Source organism: Cololabis saira, chromosome 20 (assembly GCF_033807715.1).
Source record: "Cololabis saira isolate AMF1-May2022 chromosome 20, fColSai1.1, whole genome shotgun sequence".
In the NCBI taxonomy this organism is placed as follows: Eukaryota; Metazoa; Chordata; class Actinopteri; order Beloniformes; family Belonidae; genus Cololabis; species Cololabis saira.
In genome coordinates, this window is record NC_084606.1 from 36,399,740 (window position 1) to 36,423,877 (window position 24,138).

Genomic DNA, 24,138 nt, shown 5'->3' on the forward strand with positions numbered 1-24,138 from the left:
TAGTCACCGACTATTGAAACGATTAGTCGACTAATCGGATAATTAGTAATTAGTAAAAGTAGTTAGTAAAAGTAAAATTTAGTATGAGGTTGCTTTAATTATGTGGCAAATGATAATAAACACAAGAAAGATGGCACTAGAGCCCTGCTATAGCAGGACTGTTTTCTTCATCCTGCTCCCGCCCGCATCCGCAAAACTCTGAGAATTCATGCCGCACAATAATAGAGATGCATTGATTTAGTTTTTGAAATGTCCAGACAAATCTATCTGCTTTAATGTTAACATGATCATTGTGGAGCTGGATGGATAATTGACAGTTCATAGGTCACCTGACCGAAAGTTAGATGCAAATCCATCATTGTCATCATCGCACAAGCTTTTTCGTCCTTCACGCCGCATCAATTATGATTGAGGTTATAGCAACGAGAGTAGCTGTGAGTGGCTCAAATAATACTAATAAATAACATGAAATAAACATAGTTAACGAATGAAAACGAATTAATATAACAAATGAAAATAGGCTTAATATCTTACCAAGGCGATTTCGTTCAACACTCCGACGTGCATTCTCTTCAGATGCATTACCGACGTGCTCCCGTGAAAAGCAACGTCAGCTTTGCAAACCTTGCAAGTCATCTTTTTATTCGCCGTATCGAGGCTAAAATGCTCCCAAACTTTTGAAGTTTTATTACGCACAGCTGCTGTGCAGGACACCGTCATTTTGTTTTACCCGCCACCGCTCAGCGCGACTCTCGGCAGAGACTGTATTGAAGTGAGACGCCTCACTCTGTTGGAAAAACACGTCTGGCGACAGGTGCACAAAGGCCAAACTGTGTCCTTCCTGTACTAGTGATGTTCTCCTGAGTGAAGCCTGTCATCTGTCCAAATATGGTGAAACTGTTGCGACCCGGCAATGTGATGCTGAGCTGCTTTCATGTGTTTCACTCAGCAGCTCAGGGGCAGCTTGGGGGGGGGCTTTAACCCTTGTACTGTCTTTGGGTCAAAATGACCTCATTCTCCTGTTCCTTCCTTCCTTCCTTCCTTCCTTCCTTCCTTCCTTCCTTCCTTCCTTCCTTCCTTCCTTCCTTCCTTCCTTCCTTCCTTCCTTCCTTCCTTCCTTCCTTCCTTCCTTCCTTCCTTCCTCCCTCCCTCCCTCCCTCCCTCCCTCCCTTCCTTCCTTCCTTCCTTCCTTCCTTCCTTCCTTCCTTCCTTCCTTCCTTCCTTCCTTCCTTCCTTCCTTCCTTCTTTTTTCCCTTCCTTACTTATTTCCTCCTGCTCTCCTCTTCCTTCTTCCCTTCCTCTTTTCTCCCTTCCTTCCTTCTTTCCTTGTTTTCTCCCTTCCTTCCTTCTTTCCTTGTTTTCTCCCTTCCTTCTCCCTTCCTTCCTTTATTCCTTCCTTCCTTTTTCCCTTCCTTCTTTCCTCCTGCTTTTTCCTTGTTTCCTTCCTTCCTTCCTTCTTTCCTCCCTTCCTCTTCTCCCATCCTGCCTTCCTTATTTTCTCCCTTATTTCCTTCCTTCCTTCCTTCCTTCCTTCCTTCCTTCCTTCCTTCCTTCCTTCCTTCCTTCCTTCCTTCCTTCCTTCCTTCCTTCCTTCCTCCCTTCCTTCTTTTCTCCCTTCCTATTCTCCCATCCTCCCTTCCTTCCTTCCTTCCTTCCTTCCTTCCTTCCTTCCTTCCTTCCTTCCTTCCTTCCTTCCTTCCTTCCTTCCTTCTTTTTTCCCTTCCTTCTTTCCTCCTGCTCTCTCCTTCCTTCTTCCCTTCCTCTTTTCTCCCTTCCTTCCTTCTTTCCTTGTTTCCTTCCTTCCTTCCTTCTTTCCTCCCTTCCTCTTCTCCCATCCTGCCTTCCTTATTTTCTCCCTTATTTCCTTCCTTCCTTCCTTCCTTCCTTCCTTCCTTCCTTCCTTCCTTCCTTCCTTCCTTCCTTCCTTCCTTCCTTCCTTCCTTCCTTCCTTCCTCCCTCCCTCCCTCCCTCCCTCCCTCCCATCTCATAAATTCTGTTCTGTTTTCATTTACATTTCACACAGTTTCACAATGTTTGTGTTGTGAAACTGAGTGTGATCGTTGCTTCTGTCGTCAGAGACCTTTCTTACTGTCGGCCTGAATGTCTGGAACATCCTGCTGGTTTCCACATCAGGGGCCTCATTTATAAAGCTTGCTTTCGCACAAAACAGGGCTTGAAAGATGTGCAAGCCACCTTCTACCCAAAGGTTGGGATTTAAAAAGAAAAAACTAACCGAAAAATCTGCGTATCCCTACGGCAACCCTGACCCTCCCGTAGGAACATTTTGAAGATATGGGGAACTGGTGACGCAGGCGGTGAGGTGGTGAAATGAAGCCAGATTCATGTCATACTCTTAATGTCATCACATATCAGACTTATAATATAATAGCGCTGATCGTGTCCCTCTGGGTTTGAAGCTCAGCGTCAGTCAGGACTCTGGTGCTGCAGCCGCGGTGCAGGACACGCCGGGAACCTCCGTCACCCACCGCTTCCAACCGTAGAGTGACTGAGGACAGAACAAATGAGTGCCGGGCCACTCTACGGAGCCCCTAAAGGGACTCAGATTTTTTTTTAATGTATAAAGAGTTTTACGCGTGTGTGAAACCTTTACGTGCGCATGTAAGCCTAAATTATGGTTCCGCGTTACACCAACGCAGAGCCTACGCCGTAGGGTACGCGTTGGTGTAAAGTGGAACCATAAATCAGCCTTAAAGGTCTGTCCGTGGCACTCACGGCGTGAGTGCCAACGACGTGCTGCCACTCACTCGCTTTATTTTATACTATTTATATACTTTTTCTACTTTTACTGTGACCACCAAATAATGTGGTTTTCCTGCCTCCACCTCATCCACAACATCTCCATCTCAGTCTCCGGGAAATTTAGTGGCACGGTGGCTCAACACGTCTCATTCATCCTGACGCACAGCAGAAACAGACTGCAGGAGCCGCTGCACATGCTCAGCAGGCTCATTTATATGCAAATACAGTCATGAAGTACTTTGCATTGCCCATTTATGGTATGAAGTGGCGTGTAGAGGGCGGGATATGAGGATAATTCACCTGCGCAACCTTCCAGCTGGACTGTGATTTATAAAGAGAACATTGCGTGCAAGTGTGCGTGCACACGGTTTTATAAATCCTGATTTTTTTTCCCGCCCGTGTGACGGTCCTGCCCCCTCTGCCTCACTGTAGGCTTGCTAGCAGCCTCTTTGATGGCAGAGTGGGAGCAGGACGTCAGACCAATCCTGCTCACCTGTGGTGGGCGGGGCCTGTGGAGTATAAAGGGAGCTCCTTCTCCACAGACTCGCTCTCTCTCTATCCTCTCATGCAGCAGGACCTCTGCCTCCTGGCCTTACCATGGTTTAAGTTCCCATTTTTGCATCCTTTTATACAACACTCACCCAGCACACTCCACACATCCATACACTGCAGACATGACTGATTACTGATATCCTCACACCTCACACTGGGTTATGGCTATTATTTTGATATTATTTTAATTAATAAATATACTTTAAAACTGTTGACCATTGTGTGGACTCCTTGTTTTGCCATGTTGCCCTAGAGCAGGGGTTGGCAACCCAAAATGTTGAAAGAGCCATATTGGACCAAAAACACAAAAAACAAATATGTCTGAAGCCGCAAAAAATGAAGTCTTGTATCAGCCTTAGAATGAAGAAACACATGCTGCATGTTTCTATATTAGTTATAACTGGGGGAAGATTTTTTTTTTTTATTATGCACTTCGAGAAAAAAGTAGAAATGTCGAGAAAAAAGTAGAAATGTCGAGAAAAAAGTAGAAATGTCAAGATTAATGTTGAAGTACAATCTTGAAAAAAAAGTCAAAATTTCGAGAAAAAAGTCAAAATTTCAACAAAAGTCTAAATGTTGAGAAAAACATCGAAATGTTGGAAATAAGTCGAAATGTCAAGATTAAAAAGGAAAGGAAAAAGGAAGAAAAAAAGAGGAAAAAAGGAAAAAAAGAAGAAAATAGAAAAAAAGGAAAAAAGAAGAAAAAAAAGAAAAAAGAAAAAAAGAGAAAAAACAAGAAAAAAAGGAAAAAAGAAAAAAAAAGAAGAAAGAAAGGAAAGAAAAAAAAGGTCAAACATTTTTGAAAAAGCTCCAGGAGTCACTAGGGCGGCGCTAAAGAGCCGCATGCGGCTCTAGAGCCGCGGGTTGCCGACCCCTGCCCTAGAGCATGACAGCCCGCCATTTTCGGCTTTTGGGTTTTCGTGCACTTTTAGTATGAATCCTACACACTCTTTTATAAATGAGGCCCCTGGTCCACAAGTGGATCCTGTATCTCCTGCTTGTCTCCTCGTATATGAACGGTTGGATCAGGAAGTGCTGGTGTTCAGCAAGCCCCGGCAGGTCAGGTCTGGATACAGGACCTTTTCCTCGGACCGTGCTGCTCCTCCCAACTTGCTTACGCTTTCACAATGATGTCCACTCCAGATGGTTGCAATCAGCTCACTCTTAAAGCTTTTTTTACGAGGACGTAAGACTTTCCCCTCTTAAATTCTTGTCTTTATTGGCTGTCCCTCCCACACGTACCCTCAACACGGGTAGCTTTAGCATCCCCCCAGTGTCTGTGAGGATGAAACAGACGCTGGGATTGTCTGGAGTCTCTGTTCCTGAGTTGAGGTCAGATCGTTAGTGGACTGATTGAAAGCAGCTCTTTAGCACCGGTGCAACTTGACTTCCCTCCATATTGGTCACATTTGTAGACGTCAGGAATGTCCTGAACCGACAACGTGCACTTCTTTATTTGATAAAAATGTAGACTTTGGTGTTAGCATCAGCTCAGCACGGTAAGACAAAAGACGAAGGTTTCATCCCACGTTAGCGGTGAGCTTGTCTTGACCTGAAGGAGTTGGAGAAAAACCTTCAAGGTTATCATCATCCTCTCTGTTTGACCCAGAACCTAACACATTATATGAATTATTTAGTATTTTCATTTTTATTACTCCATTACTCTTATTGATTGGCTGAAAAATAGACAGAATTCCTACAAAATTGATTTCAAGACTTTGGAATCGATCCACCTGCTTGGGATCGACCGGCCAGTTCACCACCAGCAGCTCGTTGCTGATCATCGGGTGGTTTTGTGCAAATTACACGATTTGAAGTGAAATTAACATTATGACCGCGTTAACTCCTGGCAGCCCGATAAACTTCTTCACGAGGTGAATTTCCCAAATTTAATATTGACTTATTTTGAGCCGTTAAAAGTGACTTTTAGGGAGTGACGCATGTTGAGTTAAATGTTTTCAGGCTGTCTGTTCTCTTGCAGAGTCGAGAAAAACATAGAAACAACGTTGCTTTGTTTGTGTCATCAGGAAGAAGAATATTTGCCAATAAAACACTTAATAAACAACCAGAAACACCCACAGAAACACCCACAGAAACACCCACAGAAACACCCACAGAAACACCCACCCCACACAAGCCCCTTCTCTCCTCTCCTCTGCTTGTGTGTGTGTGTATGTGTGTGAGCTTGAGTCGGTGGTGTAAGGGCCAATCCCAATACACCCCCTACTTTCTACCACTAGCCCTAAAAATGAAGCCACAAACTTTAGGGCTCTTGTAATGTTTTTCAGGCGTAAAAGTAACCGTTAAGATCCCCAACCTGGGCTCAGTTTATCCAAATAACGCCTGTAAAGAAACGTTTTCGGGATGAGAACAGCCTGCCGGCTCGGGAGCTGATTTATGGTTCCGCGTTAAACCAACGCAGAGCCTACGGCGTAGGGTACGGCGTAGGGTACGGCGTAGGGTACGGCGTAGGGTACGGCGTAGGGTACGGCGTAGGGTACGGCGTACAGCGCGTAACCTACGCCGTAGGCTCTGCGTTGGTGCAACGCGGAACCATAAATCAGCCTTTATTCTGGCGAGATCTTCACGAACAACGGGCAAACCAGTGATTATGTACATCCACTGAGTGAATATTATGAAAGTAAAATATATATATATATATATATATATATATATATATATAGAAATTTGTAATCAAAACGCATTTTTATGCAGAAACTAACTCAAAATATTGATTTTTATTCACTAAAAAATAAGAAATGTCTGCCATGTTTTTTTTTTATTCAGTCTGCAAATGATGACGTAAAGCATTCTGGGAAATTTTTCTAGCCCTCGGTCAACTAGTGTGCATCTGAAATCCCTCGACCCGTAGGGACAGATTCATAACCAACAGCCCTCGTTTTCCCCACTATCCCTAGATGAAAAGAGGAATTGGGACACCACTACCCTCACGGGAACCCGCACAATTTAGGGGTAGGACTGAAAAGTAGGGGTTGTGGATGTATTGGTACTGGGCCTAAAGCCTGAATTATGGTTCTGTGTCAAACCAACGCAGAGCACCTGCCGTCACTGTGTTGCTGGAGGATTGTTGGAGGATTGTTGGAGGCTTGTTGGAGGCTCGTTGGAGGCTCGTTGGACGATTGTTGGAGGCTCGTTGGAGGCTCGTTGGAGGATTGTTGGAGGATAGTCGGAGGATAGTCGGAGGATTGTTGGAGGATTGTTGGAGGATTGTTGGAGGCTCGTTGGAGGATTGTTGGAGGCTCGTCGGAGGTTCGTTGGACGATTGTTGGAGGCTCGTTGGAGGCTTGTTCGAGGATAGTTTGGAGGATTGTTGGAGGCTTGTTGGAGGATTGTTGGAGCCTCGTTGGAGGATTGTTGGAGGATTGTTAGAGGCTCGTTGGAGGATTGCTGGAGGCTTGTTGGAGGCTCGTTAGAGGCTCGTTAGAGGCTTGTTGGAGGATTGTTGGAGGCTCATTGGAGGATTGTTCAAGGATTGTTGGAGGATTGTTGGAGGCTGGTTGGAGGATTGTTGGAGGATTGTTGGAGGATTGTTGGAGGATTGTTGGAGGCTCATTGGAGGATTGTTCAAGGCTTGTTGGAGGATTGTTGGAGGCTGGTTGGAGGATTGTTGGAGGATTGTTGGAGGCTGGTTGGAGGATTGTTGGAGGCTGGTTGGAGGATTGTTGGAGGCTGGTTGGAGGATTGTTGGAGGCTGGTTTGAGGATTGTTGGAGGATTGTTGGAGGATTGTTGGAGGCTGGTTGGATGATTGTTGGAGGCTGGTTGGAGGATTGTTGGAGGCTGGTTGGAGGATTGTTGGAGGCTCGTTGGAGGATTGTTGGAGGCTTGTTGGAGGATTGTTGGAGGCTCGTTGGAGGATTGTTGGAGGCTGGTTGGAGGCTCGTTGGAGGATTGTTGGAGGCTTGTTGGAGGATTGTTGGAGGCTCGTTGGAGGCTTGTTGGAGGATTGTTGGAGGCTTGTTGGAGGATTGTTGGAGGCTTGTTGGAGGATTGTTGGAGGATGGCTTCCTCTGCGACGCCACCTCCGTCTATTCGACATGGAGTCAGGACAGTCCCGCCAGACTCTGGTGTTTCCATGGAAGATGTTCTTTTGGCTGTAGGGCAGAGGGTAGAACATGATAACATTTCTTCTTCATTTCACTTCTTAGTGGGATGTGGCGTGTTTATTAATGGTGTGTTTGTGCAGGTGTCACCGCTGTCAGTCGCTTCGACGCGGATAACCGTGTCCGGTGTAGCCCCCTTTATTTCTAATGAACAGCTTGAGAAAGGAGTCAGCAGATTCGGGAAGTTTGCCAATAAGTTTAAGACTGTGAGTTTGGGGTGCAAGGATCCTAAGCTCAAGCATATCCTATCTTTGAGGTGGCAGGCGTTCATGTTCCTGGAGTCGCCGGCGCAGACTTTAGAGGTGTCGTTTAGGGAGAAGCGTGCAGTTGGGGCAGTTGAATTGTTTGAATGTTGAGACGTGGGACACAAACGTTTTGTTTGTCCTCATAAGCGGCGGGCCGGTGTGTCGGGTGATGGCGTCAGCGCTGGTCCTAGCGATGGGGCCGGGACCAGCTCTGTTGTCGGGCCCCCTGCTGGTTCCTCCACGGGCTCTTCTGCTGCTGATCTTGTTTCGGCCAGGACTGGGACAGGCGGTGCTGCTGACTCTGCTGTGGGTCCGGCGGCGGGGCGGCTGGCATGTTGTCCAGTGGTGTCACCTACGGATTATGATTGTTCACAGTTAGATCCTAACTTTTCTGGTGATGTGGCCACGTTTAGCGCTGTTCCGATTTGTGATCCTGACGCAGTTAGACCTCCATGTAGTCAAAGTTCAGCTGTACGGGGCGACAGTAGCTCAGGTGGTAGAGCGGGTCGTCCAATGATCGGAAGGTTGGTGGTTCGAATCCCGCTCCGTCCCAGTTTGCTGTCGTAGTGTCCTTGGGCAAGACACCTTACCCACCCTGCCCCCTGTGAATGTGTTTGAATGTGTATGAATGTTTGGTGGTGGTCAGAGGGGCCGTTTGGAGGAATATGGTACAATATGGCAGCCACGCTTCCGTCAGTCTGCAGGGCAGCTGTGGCTACAAACGTAGCTACCACCACCGGTGAGGATGTGTATGAATGAATAATGATCTAAGTGTAGCACTTTGAGATTCATTGAATAGGTGGAATTGGCTGCTCCCTCAGCTGTCTTATAGGGGAAGGGTTTTGGTTCGGCTCTCTGGCACAAACTTGTTGCCCTATCATCACCTGGAAGTGTGTTGGAGGAAGTACAGAGGGCTCTCGTGAATTTCTTCTGGTCTGGTCGGCATTGGATTCGGGCTTATTAATTTCTTGTTCGGTTTAGCGAAACTTTCAATCAGGAAGAACCGACTTTCAGGTTTTCAGGTTTGAAGAGTCTTCTGAAGTCCAATCTTCGAGTAGACGACCCTATTTTCCGCACTATAAGGCGCACCGCATTATAAGGCGCACCTTCAATGAATGACGTATTTTAAAACTTTTTCCATGTGGCGCACCGCATTCTAAGGCGCTACAGTAGAGCTGGGGTTACGTTCTGCAACCATTAGACCAGGGGTCTCAACCCGCGGCTCCGGAGCCGCATGCGGCTCTTTCATCCTTATACTGCGGCTCAGAGTTGCTTGAGAAAGTAAAATACAAGAAAAAAAGAAACTAAGTATTTAATTGAAGTGTATTTTATTTGTGTTAGTTCTTGAATATTTTAGTTCTAAATTTGAAGATTATTGTGATCTTGACATATTAGAATAAATATATTTTAAATAAATAAACGTCATACTCGCGAGATCTGTTGCTGCTCAATATTGATCCATATATAAGGCGCACCGGATTATAAGACGCATGGTCAGCTTTTGAAAAAAATGAAGGCTTTTAGGTGCACCTTGTAGTGTGGAAAATACGGTACTCGTATTACAAAATGGTGGGCAACCCGAAGGCTTTTGAGGATAGATGGTCTGTTAGAGGGGTCTTGTGCTGTGTTGGGGGGGAGAATAATAAAATTGAAACAGTTTTTGTTTCAGTTTTGAGGGGTTTTTCTTTTGATGGGTTGATGATGTAATTTGCGTTGTGATTCTGTGGATTGGTCAATAAAGGGCTTGATAAAACCAAACCTCTACCCTCCTCCCCTCTCCTCTCCCTCTAAATCAGTTAATTTGCCCCCCCCCCCTTTTCCAAACCCAATTATGGGTAACCATGGAGGCCCGATGGAACCGGTCCGACCACACAAATGTTTCCTGAGAACACAAAGGGCCTTTTATTGGGCTGATGCCCCCGCCGGGACTGAAAGGCTGATCGAATCACGATGAACGGGGGAAGAGGGCGAAGTGTCCCGGGCTGAAGATGCTGTTGGAACGAGGCTGACGTCTCCATTCTTCCAGCTCCAATGGGATCTTTTTCCTCGCTGGCGTTGATGTAATTTTTCTTGGAACGCTCCGTCCCTCCTGCGTTGAAAAAGTTGAACTTTTTGGCTTGATATGCGAGTGCATCCTGATGATTCCCCCGAGGAATTTCCTTCACGTTTACAGTCGTGATTGGGAAATATCAATGCGGTGGCCCTTTTTTAGAAAATGACTAGCTGGAAAGAGTTGCTGTGAAAACAGTGTGGCTTGTGGAAATCACCCCACTGGTGCCAAACCTGCCGGGTCATCGGGGGGGATGCCGTTTCCTCTGGGATGCGGTCAAAACTGGCACACAGGGATCAGAATGAGGCTTGAAGCCCCTCGATGTTGGTGACCCTGCTGACCACACGGGGGCGGCGTGTCAACCAAAGTTCATTGGTCCCAGTGAAGTGCGTTCACAAGATACCGTGATGCTCCACGAAGCGCTGGACCGTCCCCGTTCACTAGCACAGCATTGCCAGCGGAGCAGATGAAGACGACCCCATGTGGTCAGAGATGGCTTTGGAAATGATGGAAATGATTTTGACTGATTCCAAAACCTGGTTTTCTGCCAAGACCGAATACCGTCTTATTTTGAATTGTTTTCTTTCATCTTTTAATTGGAATTAAGTACTAATAAGTAAATAAAAAAGACATTTATGTTTTGAGGTTTGAACACATTGGCGGTCCGGATGGTGGTCAAGATGGCAGTATGGATGGGGTCCGGGTGGTGGTCCGGGTGGTGGTATGGATGGCGGTCCAGTTCAATTCAATCCAATTCAATTTTATTTATATAGCGTCTAATACAACTAAAGTTGTCTCCAGACCCTTTCCAGAGACCCAGAACATAAACCCCCGAGCAATTATTACATAAAAAATTGGCAGGTAAAAACTCCCCTAGTGGGAGAAAAGCCTTAAGCCAAACAGTGGGAAGAAAAACTCCCCTTTAGGAGGGAAGAAACCTTGACCAGGACGTGGATCATAAGGGGGGACCCTCTTGCCGAGGGCCAGACTGGGGGTCGGGGACGTCAACAGCACAGCAGGCAGGTGGAAGCAGCAGCAGGATGACCGGGGGTGGGGACCGCAGGCAGGTGGAAGCAGCAACGGGATGACCGGGGGTGGGGACCGCAGGCCAGCATGCAGCTCCCGAAGCTCCGGCCCAATCAGCAAGCCCCAGGTTGGGGTTCAGGGTCGGGGAAAGGTTGAGAAGGGGCAGGGCCAGGGAGAGGAGTCTTGACGGACAAACCTCTCCCCCGCCTGCCCGGGCCGTTACCCTGCCCCTCTCACTCCCACGCTGCAGGATCCGGTGTTGTGCATTCAGAGATGCTCTTCGCCACCGGCAGAGGATGCTGCACCATGTACAAAAGAGAAAAAAGAGAAGAAAAGGGGGGCCAGCACAAGAAACTACAGGAGCGATGGACAAAAATGATAGCTATGAGATACTTATAATAAATAAAAATGGAAATGGAGAAGAGAGGTAGGGAAGAGCAGAGGAGAGGAAAGGTGAAAGTCCAGGTGGCGGTCCGGGTGGTGGTGTGGATGGCGGGGTGAAGATGCCTGAACTTCTTTTGGCTGATAAGAGTTGAGACAGGTCGGTCTCATGTTGCTTGGACAGACCAGTTTCAGAGACGTAGCTCAGACCAGACAGACTTGACCACGACTCCAGATGTTTCCAACGACCGATCGGAGCTCATCACCCTGGACAATGTTATCGCTTCGGGGTTCTGACTTTCTTTGGGTTGACTCAAATGCTCTTTCAGGTTGCTCGTGTGATTTTAGTGACGCCGCACTTTTCCCGGGAGGGATTTTCCAACCTAAAATGCTAAAATAATGCTAATGACATGGGGAGAGATAGCTAGCTGGGTCCGAACGTCCTGTGCAGGATTTTAGAGGAACAAAGGAGAAATGTTAATGAAAAGAACATGAATGACGCACAGATGGGTTGTGATGTCATTGATGCCCACACGCTCGTGTTCAGGGTATCGGCGAGTATCTCCGGTGCTGGTATGGGTTATAGTGATCCTTTAATGGCGGCCGTGTGAGACTAACGGCCTTCTCTGTGTGTGTCCTGCAGTCTTTCAGCAGCAGGCTGTCCACAGCCCTCTGGAGCAGCAGAAGACCAAGGGAGGAGGAGGCCCCATCGCCTGTCAGAACTGTGGCAAACCCGTCAAAGGGGAGGCCCTTCGGGTCCAGAACAAGCACTTCCACACCAAGTGCTTCGTCTGCAAAGGTACGTGACAGCTGGATCTCCACGGATTCTTCTTCATTTTATTCAACCATCAACGGCAGCAAAAGTCTGTTTCATGATCCAACTCTGAGGGTCAGATGTTCATAAACCTGGTGCTGAGGAGAGAATTAAAAAGGGATCTAGACGGAGATAAGGAACGACCAGATCTACCAGGAGCTCTGTCTCTTCATAGCTGCTCACGGCTCCAGCTGACTTTTCAGCAGCACAGAGACAAACTAATGGGAAAAAAAAAGCGTCGCCGCTTGAAGCTTCTCTAACTCTCATTTTTTAACTTGATATGGAACACAAGCCACTAGGGCTGAAACGATTCCTCGAATAATTCGAGTAATTCAATTACAAATAATGATGGAGGAATTTTCTCTGCCTCGAGGAATCGTTTAATTTTGCAGCTCAAAGCAGGTATTTCACCCGGACTAGGTTTAATGCGGCACAACCCGCTGACGCCACGCACGTAAAGGAAGAAGAAAGAGGCGGCGGATGTTTGGTTTTTGTAACATGCTCAGGCATATATATATATATATATATATATATATATATATATATATATATATATATATATATATATATATATATAGACTTTAATTTAAAACTTAACTAGAATTTAAAATTAGCTTGACACAAATGAAAGTTCAATTGAAACACGTGGGAAAACACCTAACCTTTTAAGTGATGTGTGTTATCAGGTGTAATGGCATTTTTAGGTTAGAAATAAGAATATTTCTTGGTAAGATCCTTAGTTTTTTGAGTGAATCAGTGAATTTGGTCGACTGGTGTAAGTTCAGGGTTTTTAAATGCACATGAACCTACTGGATTATATAAATTAGTCTTAGTGATGTCAATTAACATCTAAAATCTTATGTATATTTATAATTGCTCTTTAACTAAACAAATATATGTTTTATCCAATTACTCGATTAATGGATGGAATTTTCAGTAGAATACTCGATTACTAAAATATTTGATAGCTGCAGCCCTACAAGCCACAGACCCAGCAGCACATCTATCATCTCCTCCAGGTTCTACATCTTTAGTGTTGTTGTCTTCTTATTTTAGATACACAATCAAATACGTCACAGCAGCTTCACTCCAACCCAACTAATTCTCCAGATGCTGAATTGTTTTGGAAAAGAAACTTGGCCGAGTTGAGTCGAGTAGGTGCTGGTGGAAAAGCGCTGTAAGATGATAAAAGAAAATGATGTTCGAGTCCAGCTGTTTAAGAACATGAAATGAAAGATTTAATTTCTCTGACTTGGAGCTGTAACTTGAGGAATCAGGGAAGTGAATAATAATCCTGGAGGGAAACATGTTTTCTCTGAGCTGCATTTGGACGTAACATGAAGAGAACAGCGGCTGCTGCTGCTGCACTTTCACTCCTTCACTCTGTTGCAATGGTTAGTGTGGAACAATGACAGGAAGTTGAGTGTGATGTCAGCTGTCCTGCAAGCGTGTGTGTGTGTGTGTGTGTGTGTGTGTGTGTGTGTGTGTGTGTGTGTGTGTGTGTGTGTGTGTGTGTGTGTGTGTGTGTGTGTGTGTGTGTGTGTGTGTGTGTGTGTGTGTGTGTGTGTGTGTGTTATAGGCAGTGGTCTGGGGTGGTGGGATGTGTATTTCTGTATTTCTGGGTGGGTTGCTGCAAGTGTTCAAGTGTTAAAAACCTGAAATGTTTGAAATATGAGCTTGTTTTCCGGCCCCGGCCGTCACCATACGCCTCGTGTCAGCCTGCTGTTGTTGTCAACACACACCACCGTTGCTAGGCGACGGGAGGGGTCGCCGCGGTGCCGACAGCTTCCTGGCGGTCGTCGCCTTCACTCTCACACCGAGCAGCAGACTCCCCGTCTCTGCATCCACTCCCTCCTCCTCCATCCCCGACTCCGTCAGAGACCAGTGGAACGGCAGCGTGAGCACTCCCGTGATTTAGAACCACTGACCTCCCATCATGCATCAGTAATGATGAGATAAATCACCTGCCTTAAGTGCTCAGGGTCCGCGGGACTGGCTCTAGCAGATAAATCTGTCCCACGACAGCTGATTTCACAGCTCTGGCTCGTAGGAGGAGGAAGAAGCTGATTGGTCGACGGTGCTCTGCAGGATCTGTAGAAATGCTCATGGATAGAAGAAGTTGGAGCACGTTGTTGTTACACGCAGTTAAACAAAAATGAGAGGTGAAAGTAACAAAAATGAAATGATGAAGTTACACGTGAATTGAAAAATTAAGTTTAACTGTCACGGGATTTGATTACAGTAATCACTGTTTTTTTCCGCAGGAGTTACGTTCCAAAAAGAACCCGTGATAGGTGAAATTCGGAAAGTAGCAACCTTTGTTTTTATTTTTTTTTTTACAATTATTATACAAGGCTTCAAATTGCGCGGATCAGCCCTCTGTTTAGTCCAGGAGTCGGCAACCCGCGGCTCTTTAGCGCCGCCCTAGTGGCTCCCTGGAGCTTTTTCAAAATCTTTTGACCTTTTTTTTCTTCTTTCTTTCCTTTTTTTCTTCTTTTTTTACTTTTTTTCCTTTTTTTTCCTTCTTTTTTTCCTTTTTTTCTCTTTTTTTCTTCCTTTTTCCTTTCCTTTTTAATCTCGACATTTTGTCTTTTTTCTCATCATTTCGGCTTCTTTCTTGAAATTTCGACTTTTTTTCAAGATTGTACTTCAACATTAATCTCGACATTTCAACTTTTTTTTCGACATTTCAACTTTTTTCTCGAAGTGCATGATGCAAAAAAAAAAAATCTTCCCCCAGTTCTAACTAATATAGCTACATGCAGCATGTGTTGTCTTCATTCTAAGGCTTATACAAGACTTTTAATTTTTTGCAGCTCCAGACATATTTGATTTTTGTGTTTTTGGTCCAATATGGCTCTAAAACATTTTGGGTTGCCGAGCCCTGCTTTAGCCAATCAGAACCCCAGGGATTACTGTAATTTAAGTGTGATTTCATTAAAACACAAATCATTTCAAGAAAGAGGTCCAAAGGCTGAGTAAAACTGGATGAGTTGAAACGAGTTGAATATGAGAAAGAACGCATGAAAATTGAACAATAGTGGTAAATTAATGCTGAGTTAATTTATTATGTATTCATTTATTTATTATTTATGGTAAGTTGCAAGCCTTTCTGAACAAATTACACAATTGTGGTACCTATGAGGGGTTGTGTGTAGAGTTCTAAGTGTTTCGTGGCCTGAAGTGACTTTGGACTCCCAGGACACCAAGGTCCTTCAGAAAAGCTCTGTAATCTGGCTGGAGAGAGGGAGGTCTGACCTGGTGACCTGAGCCCAGATAAGGGAAGTAATGGATTAGTGAAAGCAGCTAGATGGATGGAGGAATGACCATCAGTTTCCTCTCCACAAAGGTTAGATGTGTGTTATTGAAAAAAATCAAGGAAAAAGGAAGTACACCACAAAGTACGCCTTCACTGCTTGTTGTAGCCAGGGCCTGTTCATCTTATTTTTTTTTAACTTTTACTCATCTTCCAGTGAAACTCCTTCCACATGTTACTATTGATACATTTAAGATATCCGTTGCACATTGTTTCCCACTCCCCATCTTCAATTATAATATTGGTCCTGTTCATCTTCATGCTTCAGACCTCATTTAAAAACTCCCCAAAACACGTTGCCTTCTTTGTAATTGGCTGCTTGTTAACCCTTGTGCTGTCTTTGGGTCGAGGAAGGAGGAAGAGAAGAAGGAGGGAAGGAAGAAAAGAAGGGAGAAAAGGGGAAGGGAAGAAGGAAGAAGAGAGCAGGAGGAAAGAAGCAAGGAAGGGAAAAAAAAAGGAAGGAAGGAAGGAAGGAAGGAAGGAAGGAAAGGAGAAAAGAGGAAGGGAAGAAGGAAGGAGAGGGGAGGAGGAAAGAAGGAAGGAAAGGAAAAAAGAAGGAAGGAAGGGTAAAAAGAAAGAAGGAAGGAAGGAAGGGAGAAAAGAGGAAGGGAAGAAGGAAGGAGAGAGCAGGAGAAAGGAGGAAGGAAGGAAGGAAGGAAGGAAGGAAGGAAGGAAGGAAGGAAGGAAGGAAGGAAGGAAGGAAGGAAGGAAAGAAGAGAGGAAGGAAGGAAGGAAGGAAGGAAGGAAGGAAGGAAGGAAGGAAGGAAGGAAGGAAAGAAGGGAGGAAGGGAGGAAGGAAGGAAGGAAGGAAAGAAAGAAGGGAGGAAGGAAGGAAAGAAGGGAGGAAGGAAGGAAGGAAGGAAGGAAGGAAGGAAGGAAGGAAGGAAGGAAGGAAGGAAGGAAGGAAGGAAGGAAGGAAGGAAGGAAGGAAGGAAGGAAGGAAGGAAGGAAGGAAGGAAGGAAGGAAGGAAGGAAGGAGAATGAGGTCATTTTGACCCAAAGACAGTACCAGGGTTAACTCCTGCCAGTGAAAAGTGAATGAGCTGTTTGTCATGTATCTGGTAAGGACTGACACTCTCGTGTTTTGCTAATTGAGATGAGTTGGTGAAGAGCTGCTGTATTTCACCATGTCACAGTAATTACACGCCTCCTGTCGCTCTTGCAAATTGCTTGTCGAAATCCATCACATGTTGATATTTGAAGCCATTACGGTGCGGTAGCGGGAGGACGAGATGAGCGGGATCACAACGCATGTTTTCTGCTCTAGATGAACATGTTTGGCTGCTGGTCAGAGGAGCTAAATGAGGAAGCGTGAGCAGTACTCGAGTTGTAAAAAAGAATCAGGGGGGATGGTGGATGTTATCATATGGGGACAGATAATTTGTGCTGATTACAAATAATATAATATATTACAAATAATAGCAGTGACCAAAACAGCTGCAGAAATACTGCAGGAATGACATAGCAGCAGTTAAATGCAGCCTTCTGTAAGCTTGAAATATCCACTGGGCTTACATCAAATACATCAAAACACAACAATAAAAAACACTTTTCTGAACTTATCAATATGACTCTGTCCTTCACAGGATAAGTAACATGGATCACTGCAAAAACTCACAATCTTAACAAGAATATTTGTCTTATTTCTAGTTAAAATGTCTCATTTTAGTAAAAAAAATCTCATTACACTTAAAACAAGACTCATCACTGAGAAAAACAACAATTTTCACCTGTTTCAAGTAGATTTTCACTTAAAATAAGCAGAAAAGATTTTTTTGCTTGTAATGAGAAGATAAATCTTGTTCCACTGGCAGATTTTCCTACTTATTCCAAGTGAAAATTAACCTGAAACAGGTGAAAATTGTCAAAATTTTCTGGTGTTATTTTTCTGGTGATGACTCTAAATGTTGAAATAGCAGTAAAACCACATTCATTGATGAAATGACATAAGGGATGGAAAGGAGGGATGGCAGTTTTACAGGGGGGATGATTTGGACCGTTTTTATTTCAGGGGGGATGCCGTCCCTCCTCATCCCCCCTCATCCCCCTCAACTCCAGTACTGAGCGTGAGGCTGGCTAATCTAAGGCCAAGGACGTCAGTCAGAGGAGCTGTGTAGGAGTCTCCGTTCACCCCAACCCAACAACCATCGCCGTTATCTAGGAATGCAAAGCGTGACCGGATTCTCTTCATTTCCATTCAATGTGGGTTATTAAATGAGGTAATAGTTCCAGCTCTGTGAGGAATAAGCAGGGCTTCAGGGTGGATTGTTGTGCTACTAAAACTTCCAGATGTGGACTAAGAGCAATCTTAAACTCAGGGGGGGAATTAAAATAAACCATAGCGAGCTCAGTGCAGATCACATTACTGTACACCCCGCTCAGACGTGAACATCAAAGAAAAGAAAAGACAGCCGTGTTTGGAGCCTAGGCTAACGCGGGACAGATTTTTATCTGAAGATGTTCTCAATGATTAATAAAACAAACGCCACACCTTACATAACAACTTCGGTTCCCTCGCAGCAGACAACCCGCAGTGGGGACGACTGAATTGACGTAAGCTTATTTTTGGATCTTTGGTGTTGGGTTCACTTTGTACCGCCCAAGATGCTCTAAGGATAAACGCGTTGGTCATTCACATCAAAAGTAGCGCGCTAACATGGTGTGGATGGGTCATCGTTGAAGGGAAGTTGAAGGCATCAGTGCAGACCCAGGACTCCTGGACGCCTTCAATGTGGAGAGATACTAGGGGTGGGTTAGAAATATCGATATTTTATCGATATACATGTGTAGGAACACGTATGAGGAAACTCTTGTGAGTGAAACTCTTCACACTAGAACTCCAAATGTCCCTCGTGAAGCGACTGACACGACTGTCGTCCTGCGTGAGGGTTAGTTGTATATAGTTTGGTAAAACTCCGGCGGACATTCATCAGTGAAATAATTACGACTCGGCAGCGTGTACCGGGATCCAAGCAGCTAACGACGTGTTTAAACCCGATGTCTTTTACAACGAAAAGCAGCTGATGATCAAGGCGTATGAAGTCATTACCTTACGATGTAGTTCTTTCTTTTTCTTGCTGTTGCTGCTGTCGTTTATAGGTCTCGGTTACAGGTGAGTTAGCTATTATTTTGAGAACTCCAATCAAAACCGATAGGGGTATTATTGCCAATCGATCGGTGCATCCCTACTAGAAGCACGTGTTTTCATTACTTCTTTATGCATTTTATATTTAAAAGCCCTCACCCCCACCCCCTCCATGAAGGACTTTGTGGCTCTGTTTTTCCAGATTGGAGACTGAAGAAGTTGGGGTGAAAAGTTGGGTGAAATGTTTCTCCGGCGTTGGCTGGGTTGAAACGTGTCCACGCATCACCTGCTTCTCTAGGAGCAGACTAAATAAATAAAAACTCCAATGCGATACCATGCACAGGTATAGTGTTGGCTTAGCTAACCCGAGAAGTTCCAGTTTATTCCCATTGATTCCAATGGAAAGTCTCCATCTTTGGAAGTCCCCATAATTTTTTCAGAATCTTAACAGTTTTAAAAACAATCGGATCTTGTCAGTGATTGATTATGTCACAGCTCACCATGTTCTGGTTCTTTATGGGTCCAGTTCTTTTTAACGCATCACGTGTGTAGCTGGTCATAACCAGCCGACTTAACCCTTGTACTGTCTGTGGGTCAAAATGACCTAATTCTCCTTCCTTCTTCCATTCCTCTCTTCCTTCCTTCCTTCCTTCCTTCCTTCCTTCCTTCCTTCCTTCCTTCCTTCCTTCCTTCCTTCCTTCCTTCCTTCCTTCCTTCCTTCCTTCCTTCCTTCCTTCCTTCCTTCCTTCCTTCCTTCCTTCCTTCCTTCCTCCTGCTATCTCCATCCTTCTTCCCTTCCTCTTTTCTCCCTTCCTTCTTTCCTTGTTTTCTCCCTTCCTTCTTTCCTTGTTTTCTCCCTTCCTTCCTTCCTTCCTTCCTTCCTTCCTTCCTTCCTTCCTTCCTTCCTTCCTTCCTTCCTTCCTTCCTTCCTTCCTTCCTTCCTTCTTCCCTTCCTCTTTTCTCCCTTCCTTCTTTCCTTGTTTTCTCCCTTCCTTCTTTCCTTGTTTTCTCCCTTCCTTCCTTCCTTCCTTCCTTCCTTCCTTCCTTCCTTCCTTCCTTCCTTCCTTCCTTCCTTCCTTCCTTCCTTCCTTCCTTCCTTCCTTCCTTCCTTCCTTCCTTCCTTCCTTCCTTCCTTCTTTTCTCCCTTCCTTTTCTCCCATCCTCCCTTCCTTATTTTCTCCTTCCTTCCTTCCATCCTTCTTTTCTCCCTTCCTTCCTTCTTTTCATTCTCCCTTCCTTCCTTCTTTCCTCCCTTCTTCTCTTCCTCCTTCCCTGACCAGCACAAGGGTTATAAGCTGTTTTTATTACTAATCTGAAAGGGAAAGTGAATCGCCAGGTGGCCAGTAATAAAGGAATTCCTCATAACCCGTAAATCTGGTTCTGTCGTGGTTCTGAACCTGTGAACAGAAATCAAACGGGGGAACTTTGGTAAGCTGTCCTTGTGGTTGAAGCCATGCTTGCATGACGACCAGTGAGATTAAAAACCATCCCCGACTGCAGCTCGGAGCTCAGGAGCATCTGACGAGCTCTAACTGCTGTTTTCATGGCAGCCGTCAGCGCAGTGGAGATGTTTGGTTTGTGGAAGGGAGTTTTAGGGTGTTTCACTGGGGAACTGACGGCTGCGCTGCCTCTTATATCCTGTTTTGTCTGCATCTGAGACGTCTTTAAGCCGACACGAGACGCCGTCGGCAGCAGACAGCTGCGGACGAAACGTCTTGGCAAAACAACTCAGGCACACTTTGATCCCTAATCTGTTTTTGCTCTCCTGAAGGAACATCACATCACGCTCGCAACATCTGACTGCAGAGGGGATTACTCAGACCCAAAAACATGCAGCCACACCCCAGCGCTGAAGGCCTGCATGGAAACTAATGAATGTTCCAGTGTTTTTATGTAAAGATGCTTCCCCTCACACACCGCCGACACAAACACAACCACAGGAAGGGACCGGACCTCTTACGGCACTTCCCTCCACCACACAACTAGTCGTGCTGTTCACAGCGTGAAACCATGTGCTCGTCTTTGCCTCAAAACAAAGCCAATGATAGAATTGTAGTATTTTGGTACCATCAGTAGTATCTTGGTACCATCAGTAGTATTTTGGTAGTATCTTGGTACCATCAGTAGTATTTTGGTAGTATTGTGGTACCATCAGTAGTATTTTGGTAGTATTTTGGTACTCAGTAGTATTTTGGTAGTATTTTGGTACCATCAGTAGTATTTTGGTAGTATTTTGGTACTCAGTAGTATTTTGGTAGTATTTTGGTACCATCAGTAGTATTTTGGTAGTATTTTGGTACTCAGTAGTATTTTGGTAGTATTTTGGTACCATCAGTAGTATTTTGGTACTCAGTAGTATTTGGTAGTATGTTGGTACCATGAGTAGTATTTTGGTAGTATCTTGGTACCATCAGTAGTATTTTGGTAGTATCTTGGTACCATCAGTAGTATTTTGGTAGTATCATGGTACCATCAGTAGTATTTTGGTAGTATTTTGGTACCATCAGTAGTATTTTGGTAATATCTTGGTACCATCAGTAGTATTTTGGTAGTATCTTGGTACCATCAGTAGTATTTTGGTAGTATCTTGGTACCATCAGTAGTATTTTGGTAGTATCATGGTACCATCAGTAGTATTTTGGTAGTATCATGGTACCATCAGTAGTATTTTGGTAGTATTTTGGTACCATCAGTAGTATTTTGGTAATATCTTGGTACCATCAGTAGTATTTTGGTAGTATTTTGGTACCATCAGTAGTATTTTGGTAATATCTTGGTACCATCAGTAGTATTTTGGTAGTATCTTGGTACCATCAGTAGTATTTTGGTAGTATCATGGTACCATCAGTAGTATTTTGGTAGTATCTTGGTACCATCAGTAGTATTTTGGTAGTATCTTGGTACCATCAGTAGTATTTTGGTAGTATCTTGGTACCATCAGTAGTATTTTGGTACCATCAGTAGTATTTTGGTAGTATTTTGGTACCATCAGTAGTATTTTGGTAGTATTTTGGTACCATCAGTAGTATTTTGGTAGTATTTTGGTACCATCAGTAGTATTTTGGTAGTATTTTGGTACTCAGTAGTATTTTGGTAGTATTTTGGTACCATCAGTAGTATTTTGGTACTCAGTAGTATTTGGTAGTATGTTGGTACCATCAGTAGTATTTTGGTACCATCAGTAGTATTTTGGTAGTATTTTGGTACCATCAGTAGTATTTTGGTAGTATTTTGGTACCATCAGTAGTATTTTGGTAGTATCTTGGTACCATCAGTAGTATTTTGGTAGTATTTTGGTACCATCAGTAGTATTTTGGTAGTATTTTGGTACTCAGTAGTATTTTGGTAGTATTTTGGTACCATCAGTAGTATTTTGGTACTCAGTAGTATTTTGGTAGTATTTTGGTACCATCAGTAGTATTTTGGTAGTATCTTGGTACCATCAGTAGTATTTTGGTAGTATTTTGGTACCATCAGTAGTATTTTGGTAGTATTTTGGTACTCAGTAGTATTTTGGTAGTATGTTGGTACCATCAGTAGTATTTTGGTAGTATTTTGGTACTCAGTAGTATTTTGGTAATATTTTGGTACCATCAGTAGTATTTTGGTAGTATTTTGGTACTCAGTAGTATTTGGTAATATGTTGGTACCATGAGTAGTATTTTGGTACCATCAGTAGTATTTGGTAGTATGTTGGTATCATCAGTAGTATCTTGGTACCATCAGTAGTATTTGGTAGTATGTTGGTACCATGAGTAGTATTTTGGTAGTATTTTGGTACCATCAGTAGTATTTTGGTAGTATCTTGGTACCATCAGTAGTATTTTGGTAGTATTTTGGTACCATCAGTAGTATTTTGGTAGTATCTTGGTACCATCAGTAGTATTTTGGTAGTAACTTGATACCATCAGTAGTATTTTGGTAGTAACTTGATACCATCAGTAGTATTTTGGTAGTATTTTGGTACCATCCGTAGTATTTTGGTAGTAACTTGATACCATCAGTAGTATTTTGGTAGTAACTTGATACCATCAGTAGTATTTTGGTAGTATTTCGGTACTCTCAGTAGTATTTTGGTAGTATCATGGTACCATCAGTAGTATTTTGGTAGTAACTTGGTACCATCAGTAGTATTTTGGTAGTATTTTGGTACTCTCAGTAGTATCTTGGTACCATCAGTAGTATTTTGGTAGTATTATGGTACCATCAGTAGTATTTTGGTAGTATTTTGGTACCATCAGTAGTATTTTGGTAGTATTTTGGTACCATCAGTAGTATTTTGGTAGTATCTTGGTACCATCAGTAGTATTTTGGTAGTATTATGGTACCATCAGTAGTATTTTAGTAGTAACTTGGTACCATCAGTAGTATTTTGGTAGTATTTTGGTACCATCAGTAGTATTTTGGTACCATCAGTAGTATTTTGGTACCATCAGTAGTATTTTGGTAGTAACTTGGTACCATCAGTAGTATTTTGGTAGTATTTTGGTACCATCAGTAGTATTTTGGTAGTATTATGGTACCATCAGTAGTATTTTGGTAGTATTTTGGTACCATCAGTAGTATTTTGGTAGTATTTTGGTACCATCAGTAGTATTTTGGTAGTATTTTGGTACCATCAGTAGTATTTTGGTAGTATGTTGGTACCATCAGTAGTATTTTGGTAGTATTTTGGTACTCAGTAGTATTTTGGTAATATTTTGGTACCATCAGTAGTATTTTGGTAGTATTTTGGTACTCAGTAGTATTTGGTAGTATGTTGGTACCATAAGTAGTATTTTGGTACCATCAGTAGTATTTGGTAGTATGTTGGTATCATCAGTAGTATCTTGGTACCATCAGTAGTATTTGGTAGTATGTTGGTACCATGAGTAGTATTTTGGTAGTATCTTGGTACCATCAGTAGTATTTTGGTAGTATTTTGGTACCATCAGTAGTATTTTGGTAGTATCTTGGTACCATCAGTAGTATTTTGGTAGTAACTTGATACCATCAGTAGTATTTTGGTAGTAACTTGATACCATCAGTAGTATTTTGGTAGTATTTTGGTACCATCCGTAGTATTTTGGTAGTAACTAGATACCATCAGTAGTATTTTGGTAGTATTTTGGTACCATCAGTAGTATTTTGGTAGTAACTTGATACCATCAGTAGTATTTTGGTAGTATTTCGGTACTCTCAGTAGTATTTTGGTAGTATCATGGTACCATCAGTAGTATTTTGGTAGTAACTTGGTACCATCAGTAGTATTTTGGTAGTATTTTGGTACTCTCAGTAGTATCTTGGTACCATCAGTAGTATTTTGGTAGTATTATGGTACCATCAGTAGTATTTTGGTAGTATCTTGGTACCATCAGTAGTATTTTGGTAGTATTATGGTACCATCAGTAGTATTTTAGTAGTAACTTGGTACCATCAGTAGTATTTTGGTAGTATTTTGGTACCATCAGTAGTATTTTGGTACCATCAGTAGTATTTTGGTACCATCAGTAGTATTTTGGTAGTAACTTGGTACCATCAGTAGTATTTTGGTAGTATTTTGGTACCATCAGTAGTATTTTGGTAGTATTATGGTACCATCAGTAGTATTTTGGTAGTATTTTGGTACCATCAGTAGTATTTTGGTAGTATTTTGGTACCATCAGTAGTATTTTGGTAGTATTTTGGTACCATCAGTAGTATTTTGGTAGTATTTTGGTACCATCAGTAGTATTTTGGTAGTATTTTGGTACCATCAGTAGTATTTTGGTAGTATCTTGGTACCATCAGTAGTATTTTGGTAGTAT

General features: G+C 43.5%; 1 protein-coding gene across 10 annotated transcripts in view; it reads left to right on the top strand.

Moving 5' to 3' along the window:
• ablim2 (actin binding LIM protein family, member 2) overlaps positions 1–24,138 on the top strand; it is a 153,648-nt gene that overhangs the window by 50,557 nt on the left and 78,953 nt on the right. For all 10 annotated transcript variants that reach the window (XM_061709470.1, XM_061709472.1, XM_061709479.1 and 7 more), the window contains exon 2: positions 11,781–11,936. In XM_061709470.1, the coding sequence (XP_061565454.1) occupies positions 11,781–11,936 (156 nt within the window). The remainder of the gene's footprint in view (positions 1–11,780; positions 11,937–24,138) is intronic.